This window comes from Stegodyphus dumicola, chromosome 5, assembly GCF_044657685.1.
Source record: "Stegodyphus dumicola isolate Sdum_Otavi_A_Nest chromosome 5, ASM4465768v1".
Classification (NCBI taxonomy): Eukaryota; Metazoa; Arthropoda; class Arachnida; order Araneae; family Eresidae; genus Stegodyphus; species Stegodyphus dumicola.
The window spans coordinates 233,719,645-233,736,062 of record NC_140772.1 but is presented as its reverse complement, the minus strand read 5'-3'; the positions used below and the strand labels follow the sequence as shown (position 1 = coordinate 233,736,062).

At 29.2% G+C, this 16,418-nt stretch overlaps 1 protein-coding gene across 3 annotated transcripts in view; it reads right to left on the bottom strand.

Annotated features, from left to right (window-relative positions):
* Positions 1-16,418, bottom strand: part of Dhc36C (Dynein heavy chain at 36C) — a 338,056-nt gene that overhangs the window by 36,940 nt on the left and 284,698 nt on the right. For 2 of the 3 annotated variants that reach the window (XM_085817779.1, XM_085817780.1), the window contains exons 60-63: positions 13,310-13,519; positions 9,939-10,100; positions 6,992-7,180; positions 2,971-3,108 (exon numbers count right to left, since the gene is read on the bottom strand). In XM_085817779.1, the coding sequence (XP_085673905.1) occupies positions 2,971-3,108; positions 6,992-7,180; positions 9,939-10,100; positions 13,310-13,519 (699 nt within the window). Of the gene's footprint in view, positions 1-2,970; positions 3,109-6,991; positions 7,181-9,938; positions 10,101-13,309; positions 13,520-16,418 lie in introns of those variants that run through there. The other variant, XM_085817781.1, reaches the window with a different exon arrangement.

Below are 16,418 nucleotides of genomic sequence, written 5' to 3'. Positions count from 1 at the left end.
CTTGGAAGGGAATCGTCATATTTTGCTACAGTGGGTATTTAAATTTAGATTAATTTAAAAATTTCCATTTCGTATTACACAATCAGTTTCAAAGCTCTTTGGATACATATCAATTAAATTTGTTTCTACCTGTTTATGATTTCACTGTAAACTTGCGAAGAATTTCATAAAAACATTCGAATATCCATAATTTTCACTGTTAAATATTTATTAATTATACATTAATTGAAATGCATTTATAGTACAGAGAAAATGTAGAAAGATATTGCAGGTGATGTATTATATATCATTGGAATATGACAATAATAGTACAATTTGACTGAAAAAAAAAAAAAAAAAAAAAAAAAAAAAGATGTTTCAGCTTTTTAAAAGGGAAATGGACAATGGACATTTTTACAGTAAAGTCTTGGATGAAAGTTTTACTGTGACTCAACTTGGGAAGACACTGGAAATTTATAGTGGAAGCGGAGTCCCTTTCTTCATTAAACAGCTGCATTGAAGTGTGAAACGCTACTCCCTCAAGTATAGTACTTGTAAATTGGCTGATAACTCAGAACAGTAAACTGAACTTAAACTTGCTCTTATTCTAATGCCATTTCTCTAGTCTATGGCGAGAACAAACAGAAGTTTTTCTTTAAAATTAAATTTCAAAGTGATTTCAAATATAATTCTTCATTATAAAGTAGTAAGTTATTGATTTGTAATATCTAAATTAATCATAAACTAAATTCTTATAACTTAAAACTTGCTAAAACTTCAATTCAGCTAAACTTTTAATCCATTTATCTGAAAAATCCAAAATTATCACATTAACAATGCAAATGTCTACTAATATTAATAACATATTGTTATATTAACATGAAATATTTTTATGATAAATATGAAATATAAATATAATCTATGTTTCCATACATTAAGAAACATCATAACAGGCCAAAATTAAAAACAAAATTTTTTAGACATGTCCTGTGCTATAGTGCAGGATCGATCAACCCATCAATCTGTTCGACAATCGAAAATCAATCGACTTGAATGGAGCTCATCAACATCTAAAAAGCATTTCTATTAATATGCAAGATATGAGAAACAAGCCTGAAGACATTATGAAAGAAGCTGAGTTTATTGAAAATAAATGGGGCATAGAAATTAAATTTGAAAAATAAAAGAGAAATAAAGAACCTAAAGCACTGTCATTGTTAACAAATACTGAAATTATTAATAATGTTTCAAAAATACAGAAAACATATAAGGAAGACTTGCACTGGAAGTACAACTTTTATTATTTATAAATACTTTCAGAACAGAAATCCAAAATTTGAAATCCTTTAAGGATTTAGCTAAATTAGCAATGGTAAAATATTATGACAGTTATTCGGGAGTGTGCAATTTACTTATATTGTATTTATCATTATCTGTAACCACAACTACGAGTGAGAGGTCATTTTCACTACTGATACTAATAAAAACATATTTAAGAAACATATATAAAGAAACAGCATGACACAAGATCGGTTGTCAAACCTTTCACTATTGAGCGTTGAAGCTGAGATGGCTGAGAAAATGGACATCCAATTATTGATAAATAATTTTGCGGAAATGAAGATTAGGAGACGCAAATTTTAAAAGAAGGATTTTTTTCTTTATGATGAATTTTGGCCACCAATGTTATCATTACACTTATTGAGGGAGGAAAAAATTAGAGAAGAAGATCAGTACGGACTGTGGAAAATGAAAAGGAAACAGTAAAAAACTTTATCATTCTTTTAGCATTTTTAATAAAAATCATGTATTCAAGTAGTTTAGTGTACCAAAAGGTTTTTTGAAAAGACAGAAAAAAACTTTACCATACATATTTTTTACAAAAATTGTATGTTCAAATAGTTTTCTTTATGAAGTTTATGATAAATATGTTTTATATTTAACAAATGTATCATTTACATTATTAAAGTTCTTATTTATTACTTGTATATTATTGCATAAATCATGTTCAAAAGGTAGGGTACGAACTGCGCAAAATTTGATATCATAGAGTACTATACATTAATGTAATAGCCTTTCTGTACGTTTATCAATTATCTTGTCTGTCAGTTTATAATATAACTAATTATTTATAAGTTTGCTAACTTAAGCGAAAAAACTTAGATAGGCGCAGATTTTATATAAAAATTTAAAACATTAGTACATAAAACTTCTTGGATTTTTAATCAGAGATTTATAAAAATTTAATCTTTCGGAGATTTATAAAAATCTCCAAAAATCTAGGCTTTCTACCTTATAAAAATTTAATCTTTCGGAGATTTATAAAAATCTCCGAAAATCTAGGCTTTCTACCTTTTCTTAATGCTATACGTCGACATGTTCCTTTTTTTATATAGACTTATTCATTTATTATCAGTATGCATCTCAGTGAAAGGAGAGAAAAATCTGTCGCTCACATTCACACAAAAAGTCTTAAGTAACTGAATTAAAATCATCTAACGTCAAATACCCAGACTAAAGCAAATTTTCATTTCACCAGTTGGTCAAGGGAAATTATTTTCCTTTTTATTCTTTCTTCATGTTATGTACCTTTCAACTGGTTCTCTAAGAACGTACTTTTATTTTTTAACAATTAATCCAGATGTGATAAAAATCATCATAAAAACATTGGCTCCTGGAATCCTTGATTTTTTTTTAAACTTTTCGCGTTTTTTTTAAATTTATTTTTTTAATTTTAATTTTTTTTAAAGCCCATTAAATTTATTGGGAAAGGGGCCCAGGAAAATTTTTTGCATAGGGGCCCAAGAGTTCTAGTTACGCCACTGATTAAAGTTTATTCAGAGTTGGCTAAGACAGCATAAATCTTTTTCTAAATAAATTTTTCACATATATAGATATAATTTAAGAAACTGAAAACACTAGATATGCCACATATATTAAATTTCACTTCAGAATAATTGTTAGTAATGAGCTAAGAAACAGCAAGTTTACTTGAGTAAGAAGAATACTATCAAACAGTAAGTTAGTTTCTCCTTGGTCTTTAGTAATTTCAGCATTGGAGTGCATTCCAAAGACATCTGGCTTAGCGATAAGGGGTAATGTATTTGTGTAGTCAATATATGATTGGTACTGGAAGAAAATAAAATAAAATTGAAGTCTGTTTTAAGTGATAATGGATAAATATTCAAAACAATAGTTTAATAAAATTTTTATGCATAAATATTCAAAATAAATTATGGAATTAAATTTTTAGCAATAAGCCAAAGGTTGCACAAGAAAGAAGAACCAATCAAAATCAGATATTTTATATAGCAAAAATGGTCTCTAAAAACAGAGTTTTGATTTCACCGTATTAAATAAAAAATTAAAAACTTCAGAAAAGAGAGAAATTATAGAGACATTAGGTATTTTTGGAAGCAGGCAAGATGAAAAATTAGCGACGCCTTCGCTGAGAATTGAACCGCGGACCTCTGGATATGTGACCAACGAAGGCATGCTATGAAGGCGGGAGAAATACCTTATATACTCCCTCTTTTAAAAGGGCAACTGGGGTTTTAGGGGACCCAATCGCAAATTCCTGGGTGTGGAGAATCTTCATCCAGCACCCTTTTAGTTCAAGCACCACTGTAGGGACATTAGATATATTTTTTTTTTGAAGTATGCAAGATGAAAAATATGCAACACCTTCGCCGGGAACTGAACCGCGGACCTCTGGATACACTCCGAGCATGCTGACAACCACACCACAAAGCCATGCTAGGAAGGCAGGAGAAATACCTTATAAAATGACAAAAAAATTAATACAATTTTTTAAAAAATGAATTAATAAATGGAAAGCAGGGACCTGCTGCAAAGGACCCACTATATATCCTTGCCAAAATGAATGAGGGTCCTTTTTTCAGATTTTTATCTTCTATTTTATGAAAAAAATAGGCACACTTTCAATGTCTTTCAATGAACAATATCATTACTATTTTGTGTATTGAAATTTATTGCAGGCATGCATGTCAATATAAACTGCACAGTCATAAAAACACTTCAAAATGTGTATGCAGATAAATTAAATTGCTTTCAGCCTTGAAATAATAAAGTAATACACTGCATAATTTCTTTATACATTTTGTTCTTATGACTGACTTAACACTACATGCTTATCACAAGCTGAAGAACTGATTTATATATATATATATATATATTTATTCCAGCTAATGGGCATCTGAAAATAAGGCATATTAATTTTTTTTTCAGAATAAGCTTCACAAATTAGTTATAATTATCATTATCCGTAATAATCAAAGAAAACCTGAATTTACCTTCAAATAAATCATTAAAAAGACATATTTGTTTGGGATTTTTCTAAATGCTGTTAATAAATATCAGGAGAAAATGTAACAAAACTCTTGAAAATCTTTACTTGTTTTGAATTCTCTTTTATGAATGAACAATGATAAATTTATGTTTTAACTCTAACCAGTTTGCACCTAGAAACCCTCTATTCTTGATATGAAATATTAATACTTTTAACTCTGCATATCTTTATAGAATTCTTCCACAGTTTCCTTATGGAAACAAATGATAAAGAATTTTATATTATTTAAACAGTAGTTTTATTTATTTATTCTTATTTCCTTTGTCCTTTCTTATAATAACTACTGTTCTGCGGTACATAGCATTGATATAAATTTAAACAAAAAAAAAAAAAAAAAAAAAAAAAAAAAAACCTTGATTTCTAAGAATCAAATTAATCATATGCCAGAAAATATTCTCAGAATCGAATTAGTATCACTAACCCCTCCAAAAACTATATAATAAAATGATTTAACAAAAACTAAAATATCTAATCAGCAAAGAATTTTATATAAATTGGTTGAAAAATGACTATTGGTTTTCAAGCTTATTCTGATAAGAACCAACAAACATAATTAGTATGTTATTATTTTGGTGCATTTTTTAACAAAGTTTAACAATTTTTTGCTGTGTGGTCACCAGTGTCCATTTGTGGAACTAATCTAATAATTTTACTGCAAGTGCCAAACAGATCATCTTTCCAACAAGGCGTATAACCTAAATTCTGGTGTTCTTTACAATTAATTATTAGTGTTATTATCAGTTACATTCTTCCAAAAATGAGCATATACAGGGTTCATACACATTTCTGCACATGGAAATTAAGTACTTTAAAGGACTTCTAAGGATTATAAATGAAAAAAATTAAAGACCTATCAAGCAAATAGGAACCAAATAAACTAAAGCAATTATCTAGATTCAAACTTGACTTTTGCAATTTCTAAGAATAAAATAAATCTGTAAGTTATTAAACACAATATAATATTTAACTTAATTATAAACAAATTTAAGAATAAAATTAATAAATTTACTCAAGTAATAACTGTTAAATTATAAAATTTCTTAAAACGTTTGCATTTTACATTTAAAACAGTCCTACAAATGTTAAAGATGATTAGTGCCTTTTTATTTCAATTTTACTAATTCTTTCTTTCATGCCTCATTTCATCACATATTTGCTCAGTCCAGAGGTATATGCAAATTTTAAGCCAAGTGGCATAAGTTAAACTGTGAAGTAAAATAATAATTAGCACGAATCACAACAGAATCTTGGCGCTTGCCACTGTATTTGCTTGCTTACAGGCAGAAAGTTGCTGATCAGTACCAATGTAAATGTCTGACATAAGTATGGCTGGTAAGTGCTGAAAAGTTAGTTGCATTTTGACTGACCCAGATAGAGTAATAGCTTCATAAAGATTTGCTGAAGTTGTAACCGAGTTAATATACAATATTTAATATAAAATTACGGAAAGCCACTGAAGTACTAGAGACGATATGCTGTTTTGTATTATAAGTCTTGTTAGCTGTAAAGAATAAATTTGTACATTACTTTTTTATTTCATGTTGTATCTCACATACACAATAAGGATTAAGATAGAATAACTCACCTCAATACATAGAGGTAACTTCTAAGGATGAGAAAGTGTGACTGGCAATGCTGAACGAACTGGCAGTGCTGAACTGGCAGTGATATTTCAAAGATCACTCTACTTATGACCCTCCCCTTAATTGCTCAAAACAGCGTTCTATCTATAGATAACAAGTTACTCATTTATAAATCCATTCTGCATCCCATGCTATGTTATGCCTGTAGAGTTTGGGTTTACTCTTATTAAACAAACAGAAAACAGCCACAAACGGCACAGAACTTCACCATAAAATTAGCAATGTGTCCTCGTATGTGAGAAACAATGTTATTCATGAACAACCAACTACTGTACCACTCTGTACTTCCTATTACCATTAGGCTAAAAAATTCCACATTAAAATGAAAAACATCTCAAACTCTGAAATCAGAATCTACAACAATAATGACAATAGTACGACTAACAACAACAACAACAACAACAACAAAAAAAAAAAAAAAAAAAAAAAAAAAAAAAAAAAAAAAAAAAAAAAACCACCACACCTTAAACCCCAGCAATGTGATAGAAAAGTAATTTATTATGTGTTGTCTCTGAAAGTATTATAAATTTTGGGTTGTATTTACATGAATGTAGTACTTGTATTTGTATTTATTATATCTTTTGTACAATTATGTTATCATTTACTGGCACTGGGTGATTAGCATCTACCTTATGAATTATGCACCAGCTCAGCAGCTTTCATTTTCCCCTTCTCTCAGTTTTAGTATTCTAAATTCGATTAAAAAAGTATTTATATTTAATCATTATTTAAGACAACTGATCTAACTTATTGACAGAATTAATTTGTAACTTTCAATTTAATTCAATTAGAGGTAGGGTTTTGCACCTAGGCTTCCTGGTGTTTGACATCGTTAAACAAATAACCTACAAACTTCCATGGTATTATTAAAATAACCAGATGTTGGTCACCAGTAACCCCCATGATAACCAATGTGTTACTAGCAAGTATATAGAGTAATTATAAGAATTTCATAAAACAAAATGTCTTCATGGAAATGGGAGAAAGAAAGAGACTTAACTGTTCCTTCAGGTGGAGCATAATAAATTCCAACAGAATCAAAACAATAACTATCAACAGAAACAGTTTCTTTACAATAGAATTTTCCTAAAATGGTGATAAGAGTTCGGCGATCCCAGTCATCAGTAACACGCCCTCCATAGTTACATTCACCAGTCAAATATCTGATGGCATCAAATGGAATGTCTTCCTGTAAAAATAAAGTAATATATTTTAAAAGTACTTAGATAACTACTTTTATTGTTCTTTGAGGGATTGTAGTCATATGCAGTTATGAAAAATAGCACAGATTGTAAATTTTTACAAATTTCGATTAAGATTGCTATTAGTGGTAACAGATTTAAATACTTAAGAGTTATTAAATTTTTCATGGCATTCTTCTCTAACTAATAATTGTTAGAATGTAAAAAATATATATAATACATATATAAGTATAATTTTGAATTATACCTAAATTTAATGTGTTAATAGGAATACATATACATTTTATATTTTCCTAAAGTAAATACATGGAAAATTTTTGTGAATAAATAAACATCTTTACAAAACTTTAAACAAACATATTTCTTCTTTACCCCTTAAAGGTTATGAAAGAGAAATTTCTGATTTACCAGTAAAATTTTCAAGAATGGGTTTATTCTAATGAAAATACCTATATATTCATACTAATGACTATGTCCTGTAATTCACAGGATATGAAAATAAAACAAATAGAATTGAAAACATCAACTGTAATTAATTTTTTTGAAATATATAACACTTCAATAATAATACCTTTTCATATATGTTTTCCAATCTGCTAAGTCATCTCCTCTCAGAAACTGTAGCTATTGCATAATTTTTCTTTTTTGATTTTATTTTAGTAAAATTAATAAATAAAGATGAAGAAATTATGTGAATAAATATTGCAGTTTTGATTTCTATAACTTTTAAAATGATTAAAAAATTAACAATAAATTAAAACATGTTCTCTAATGTTTCTAAAACACTGCTTCATAGAAAAAAAATTATACTAAATGATTTTCTTTGAAATATCATTGAAATATTTCATTCCGTTGTCTGGCTTTAACACTTTTACAAATATTGTATATAAAATTTGAATAGTTTTATAATCAGTATTAAATATATTAACAAAATGCAAATCATAATGATTAATTATAAAACATAATTAATTGTCTGTGTAGGCTTCAAATTTTCTTTAAAGAAATAGTCAGTAATAATGAAACACTAAACCAGTGTGGTCCAACATTTAGTTACTCAAGAGCCAATCAAACGTTAGTATAGGAAAGTGAGGGCCAGAGACATTAAAGAAAGAAAATGAATGACATATAAATCACTAGTTTGATATATCACTTTATTTTACAGTCTAGAAATCAATGTGATGATGACTGCTTTTTTGACACAAGTTTATCAATGTCCACTGTAATTTTTGGAAGGCAAAGTCTCAGGCTCGATTCCAGTGAAGCACTTTTAGTGTAATTTCTCGTTTTTGATTTAATTTGTTTGAGAGCAGAAAAAGCACTTTCACACAAGTATGTACTGCCAAACAGTGATAATATTTGTAAAGAGAACTTATGCAGTTTTGGAGAACATTCTTTAGCAATCAGTTTCCAGAAATGTTCAGTAACATCACACTTTTTAGTCCGGTAGAATAGATCTGCCCTGAAGATCACAAATTTCCATTTGAAGGTCGCAAAGCACTTCACTTACTTCAATCTCCATGGGATTGTTTAACAACGGAAGTTTTGTTTTTAGGGAGTCAAAATCCTGGAATCAGTCCTGAAACGCTTTCTTGATATCAGTAATTATTTCATGAAACATACTAAAATTTGTGTCATTTTCTTCTTTCAGCTGCTGGCAAAATGGGAAGTGTGCCATATTATTTGCCTTCAGTGTAATTTGCATTACATTAGATTTTTTTCAAAAGCTTTCAATATGTCCATAAAAGCTGGGCTATATTTTGTTTCTGCCTTGTAGTTTCAAGTTTAACCCTCCGAGCGTTACAGGTTTAGCCCTGAAATTTCAAAGTTCCTCAAAATGTCATGAATAAGTGGTATTTTCTTGATTTTAATTAAAAAATGACACTCTCATTTTGTACCTTGATTTCTTTTCTTCCAATATATATCCAAACCGATATCAGATACACTAAAAGTTAGCAGAAATTTTCATGCATAATGAATATAGAAGGCAGCCTTCTATACGGAATTTTACGGGAGTAACGCTGAGAGGTTTAAAGCATTTAGATGGGTTGTTAAATCTGTCAGAAACATGATTACTTTAAAACTGGATTTCTTCCAATTTTTCTTGATATTCATGCCCAATGTTTTCTTTTTTGAAAAAAGCAAGAATTTTATTCCTCAACCCCCAAAAACAGTTACAGACAATTTCCAGCACTTAGCCAATGCACTTGACAGTACAATGAAATTTCACTATACTCAGCATCCAAATTGTCCACAAATGCAATAAATGCTCTGCGTCTCTGGGCTTTGCCTCCCCTTAATTAAATTTACAATATTTAAAACAATTTTCATTGTCTGAGCCTTATAATTTTTATTATTTAATTATTATATTTAATATAATTATTTATTTGTTATTTATTATTTAAAGCAGTGAGAAGGGTCTTTTGTTTTTCCAAATATTTAACTAAAATTTTTTTCCAGTAAAGAAGGGAAAGTGCCAACAAAATGAATAAGAGGGCCACATGCGGTCTGCGGGTTGGACCCCACTGCACTAAACAATGTGCTGATGGTTTACTTTTCAAACATTTCATGAATTTTTTCTTTGTTTTAGTCTTTTTTTATCAATAAATTAAATTTATAATATAAGAAATTTGTAAAAAACAATACACTAATTTTTATAAAAAAAGTTTGAAAATTAGAACGCATATCAGTCAGTTTTCAATAAAATATGTTTTTTAATTGTTTTGTATAAAATGATCACACACTTACTGGATACTGATTTAAAAACATAGACAACTGTTGGGCACTAATTCTTAAATCTGTTTCATTAAATTCATAAGGAATATTCCATCCTAAGGGACCAAATTTTCTCCGTTCTTGTACCAAAGCATGGAAAAATGTCAATGCATACAGTAATTTCTTGAATGCTTCCTAAGAGAAATATCAATATTTCAGTCAAATAATGAACATGTGAGAAATAACATGTTACTAAAAAAAAAAAAAAAAAAAAAAAAAAAAAAAAAAAAAACACCATTTTAAAATGCACTGCAACATAAGAAATGCTGATGATTCACAAATAAACAGCCAAAAGTAACTATAAATTGTCTCATAAAAGAAAGGGTTGTGATTATTAATGAGCTCCTCTGAGGGGGCACTTACTGTTATTTGAAAAGAGACATTCATTACAAACCAAAATCAGTTACAAACTATTCAATTATTTTCATTCTGCACAAAACTGTAGAGGTAAGAAAAACAGTTTTGAATTCTTTTTCCAGTTCAATAGAAGCTAAATGAAAATAACTAGAGTTAAAACAAGTTCCCATTTACCCATAAATTCAAAAAACCTTTCTATCAATAAATACTTATTATAGGTTTAAAATATGAAGTAAATATACATATAATAGGATCTAAATTATGTGAAAAGTTTGGTTACCCAAACTTGAGAAAACCTGAAAGAATGGCAGTAAAAATTCCGGGAAAATCTGAAAATAAGATAGAGATGTGATGGTCTCAAAAATTATTTGAAATCTGATTTCTCTTCTTCATAATTTATTTCTTAGACCTTAATATGTTAACACCATTACTTTTCTTGTATTTTTCAGACTATTCATCATTCCAAACAGCTTATTTGCTTATTTTATTTAGTTTTCCTTACTAAACTATGTGCAAAATTAAGAAAATATACATGTTATGTCAAATTTCTAAAGAAATAATGGACAAATTTTAATGAAATTTAGTATACATTTATAACATAGAAGAAAGGCAAGGTTAAATTACCAAGGAAATCTAATATAACATACTTACTAGGTAATAACCATGAAACTGCTTATAAAAGATTTTTAATACTTTGCTCAAAATGTCAGAATGATCAAATTCTATTTTCAGAATATAAAAAAATAACTAATGGCTATTTGGTCCAAAAATCATTGAACCTATTTGTGATGACCCAAATGAAGAAACTGAATATACCGTATTTTATTTACCCTACAATGCTACAAACTGATTATTCATAATGACAGAATATTGAGCAAAGTTTGCATAATATTCAACACTTAATGCCACAGAGCAGAAAATGTTTTCTTGAACATTTGTTTAGAGGCCAGACCTAATTTGTATCCTGATTTTTTCAAACTTTCATTGAAATTTAGAGAATATCTTGCTGCTTTCACAACCAATATTAAACAGGCCTTTCTTTAAATCCATATAAACAAGCAAGATACAGATGTCACATGTTTCTTTTGGTCTGATTCTTTTATTTCAAGTTCAAAGCCACCAGTTATCTATAGATTTACCAGACCACTGTTTGTAATTAAGAATTCACACTTTCTTACTCAGTACTATAATAAAGCATTGCCGAAAATGGTATCTTAGTAAATTTCCTACTTTTTCAGAATTACCCAGTCATGCTATGTTGATCACATAATTACTGGCTCTGAAGATGTAGAAAGTTATTTTGTTACAAGCAAGGAATTTATTGAAATTTTTGAAGAAGCTACAGGAATATGGTATGTCAACAGAAATATCTGAGGAACTGTTGGATCAATCTACTTTCCCTTTGAAGGTACTGGGTATCATTTGGAACACTGATAAGAACAGTTTTCATTTCAACATTCATTATTTATGCTAAGTAGCAGAAAAATTCTAAACAGTTTCTGCTACACATTGCAGGCTATATATTTGATCCTTTTGGATTTATCACCCATTTTTACTTCAAATTAAGTGTTTGATTTAATGAGTTTGGTCATCTTAACTCTATTTTGAAATCAATCTGGACTAAATGGTGAGTTGAGCTTGATGAACTGGATAAGATTTCAATACCTTGCCACAAGATGAAGGGAGTGCTATTAAAGAAAACAATCGAATTGAAATCCACTGTTTTTAGATGCTTCTTTCAAAGCTTATGCGGCTATTATTTATCTGAGAGTTGTTAAAGATGATAGTATCCACACTAGTTTTGTTATTATGCAAGGCTGCTCCATTGTAAACTGGTTCTTCGCCTAGATTAGAAATGATGGGAGCATTGTTGTTGGCAAGATTATCTTTTAAGGTTAAACAAACTTTGGAATATGATTTAACTTCTTACTTTTGGATTGATTCATTAATTGTTTATCACTGAATTAGAAATAAATCATTGAAATTCAAACCACTTATTAGTATCTGAGTTAAAAAGATTCATAAATTTACTGAACCTTCTAAATAGGCTCATCGCCCAGGGAAAGAAAACACTTTTTCGTTTTAATAGACTCCTCACTGCACCTCGTTTTTACACTTACCTTGATTTTAGACTCTAGTTGGATATAAGCAATCAAGTTCCTCTTAAATTATACAATTTTTCAATTCTGTTTGGTTAATTTTAAACTGCCAATGAATGTAAGTATTAAACATATTTCTTAAACCATTTGATGTCAATCATTTCATCACAACATGAATTATTTGTTACAATAATATTCATTAAAATTTTCTACATCCATAAAATATTTCTTATTTTTTTCCCATTCAATTTTTAAACCATTTGATGTCAATCATTTCATCACAACATGAATTATTTGTTACAATAATATTCATTAAAATTTTCTACATCCACAAAATATTTCTTATTTTTCTCCCATCTAATTTTTGATGGCTATGGTTTTTCCTATTTTATCTTTTCAACAGAGAGGATTACATGTCGCTTGAATCTACATTACATATCTTTAGTTTCTCACCTTTTTTTGCTTCCTACTGATGAAAGTAATTAAAATGTTTTATTAATATTATTATTGAACGACAATCTAGTAACTTTCAAATGAAATTACTTATTTGATGTTATTCTTTTACTTCAAAAATATTTTATTTAGCAATATTTTTTTAATCTAATATTTGTGATACAAAAAAGTAATTGTCAGAACAGGTAGCATTTAGAGTGAAAATGGTTGTAATTAAAAACCTATAGGTAAAAGATAAAGAATTTTATAGATGAACTAAATCAAACAATATAGAATTCAGTTTTTAAAAATAGTTCTTTGATTAAAGTACTTTTTTGTACTCTCAAAATTACAGCATGATATGTAAGAGTATATGTAAAAGAATAACATATAATAAAAATACATAAGAATGTGATACATATTAACAGATTTTTAATAATTCAAAGAAATATTTACTGGTTGGGTACAGCCTTCAAAAAATTCAGACTCACAAAGAGGATCACTAAGGTATGACCGAATTATATTGGCTTTCAATCCCTTTGGTGGTTCATTGGTCATCTTAACACCATTTTGCAAAACTGATACAGGGAAATGATCAGCTGGATATGATGTTAACCATAAACGAAATTCAGGACTTGTATTTTCTAAAGAAAGTTCCTCACATACCTATAAATAGAAATTTTTTATATAAATTACAGTAGATTTAGAAATCTCAGTATATAAGTTATGTGTAACATGGCACACATATAAGCTATATGCAACAGTACAGTCATATGATTTTAGCTTAAATCAACATCTAGTAATACTGTTATGATATATTTTCTTATTTATCCATCTTCTGACAAAACAAATTTCGAAGCTTTGGTATAAACGCATTTTGTTAAGTAATTTATTACTATGACTATTTAATCATGAGATATTTAATGCTAAATGATGAACTGAAACCTCGAATATAAGGCTCTCAGAACATCATTTAAATAATACAGTCAAAAGTCGTTAATTCAGACACCCATAATCCGGAATGATCTATAATCCAGACCTCAAAGCTAAAATCTTTCTGCGCATGCACCGCGTTGACGCATGCACATAGGCATTTTACGCGTGCGCATAAGACATTTACAACTGCACATATGCCTCTGCGCAAGCGCAGAATACATTTTCGCGTGCGCATTTAATGTATAACAGACGGTATAAGCTAAAATTATCTAATTATCTATTTCAGTTAATGTTGATGATTGCGTTGTTCCTTAATCTTTGAATTGGATCCGGCTTATTATTTTTTGCAGACTGTAAGAGCAATTTCATAGAAGTAAGCTTGAACTTTCGATTATGTCAAACAGAATTTCCGATGCTGGAGCTCCCAAAGGATCTAGAAAACGAAAGTATGTTTTGCTGTTCATCAAACAAAAAACGAATTGCTACAAAAAATGGATAAAGGCATATCCTTTGTTTATCTAACCGTTCCGAAATATGTTTATCAATTTCACGCTGCTCTGCACGGGGGGTGGGTGGGACAACGCAGCGCGCAATGAACTGGAAGTTGATCTGTCAGCACTATCGTTATCTTCAGGGCAGATGTTTTTATTTTATTCGGCTTATAATTCCTTACTAAATGTAGTATTTCATCTCGATGTACTCCGCCTTTGATACAATTTAAATCAAATTCCTCGTCATTATAAATATCAGGAATACACATCAAATAGTTTTCTGGTTGCAATTTTCTAATTTCGGCTATGCGTAAGGTATACTTTACGCATGCGCGCATTGAAAGAAATGTTTAATAAAGTGAACAAATAAATATTAAGCTTCTTTTTTTGTAAATTTTGATACCCTTTAGATCATAATTGCTCATTATTTTATAAATTACGGTTTCATATTTTTAATTTTATAATTTCTGCATGCCATCTTACTAAACTGATGATCTATAATCCGGAATCGCCGAAGTCCCGATGAGTCCGGATTAAAGACTTTTGACTGTAGTTAAAACCTCTTACTGCATTGGAAAAGAAATTAACAACATTAATCACAATATATAAAATTTTTAAAGAGTTCACACAATTAAAGACAATAATAATGTTGAGAATGTTTTAGGAAAAAACAGATGAAATAAATAAAAATTCTTAATTCTACATATTCTACATATGAATTCTATTGAAATGTAATTTCAAATTATAGACCTAAGTGACTGGACAAAAGCAACCAGAAAAAGTTTTATTAAGCAATAATAAAATGAATATTTTTTCAATTTTCACTTACCAGTTTAAAAGAAATTATGTTCAGAATAATGAATACAATAATGTGCAATGAAACATAGTTTCTGTTATTTTCAGATGAATTATGGGATTTTGCCCTACAATGTTAAATTGGAATTATGTGGTTACTTTTCATTTAAAATTACTCATCAGTATTTATCTTTTATGGAGTTCATGTAAACAGAATAAAAGGTTGTCTAATGAAATTGATTGATCAAATAACCTGAAGTGAGACGGTCAAAATATTTCCTAAAAATGAGGCGTCTTGTAACAAGAATCAGAAGTAACCAACTTCACTATAATGTACTCATTTGCATTTCAATTAATATAAAGAAGGAATACATAGTATCATGAAATGATATTAATATTCATTTGTAAAATTAAGCTGCTCGTTTTGAACTCTAAATTGCTGGATGTTCAAATTTCTGAAATTCACCTGGAATCCTTTATTGTCATTAGCACTGATTTACCTTAAAATCTGTGTTTTAAGGTATTAAAAATTAACAAACACATGCTCTTTCCAAGATTATTATGTTTGAATGGTCAGAAAAACCATTTACATGTTGTTCACACACTGCCATTTTATTATTCCCGAAACATGAGACAATATTCTGCGATAGCTAAAAATAAATTTATAGAATACAAAATGCTAATAAATTTTGTTATTTTTGAATAAATTTAATTTATGAAACAAGTTAAGAAACATCAAGCAAGTTTATAAGGTATTTCTCCCGTCTTCTTAGCATGCCTTCGTGGTGTAATGGTCAGCACGCTCGGCGTGTATTCGAGAGGTCTGTGGTTTGAGTCCCGGTAAGCACATTGCTCATTTTTCATCTCTCCTGCTTCACAAAAATCCTGATGTCTCTACAGTGGCATCTAAACTAAAAGGGTGATGTATGAAGATTCTCCACCACTAGGATTTGGTGATTGGGTCCCCTAATCCCCAATTGCTCTTTAAAAGGTGGAGTATATAAGGTATTTCTTCCGCTTTCTTAGCATACCTTCATTGTGTAGTGGTCAGAATGCTCGGCGCGTATTCGAGAGGTCTGTGGTTCGAGTCCCAGCAAGGGCATTGCTCATTTTTCATCTCTCCTGCTTCACAAAAATCCTAATGTCTCTACAAGCTATGTTTGCATCTAACCAGTATGTTCTAGAAACTATTTTAATTTCTTTTAAGTAGTACAAATTGGCATTTCATATCCACTTTTTCTAATGGAAAGACCAGCAGAAAACTGATTGCACATTTTGTCCTGACTGAGTGACAGATATTCTATGAAATATTGCATCAGCTACATCTCTCAATAAATAAAATT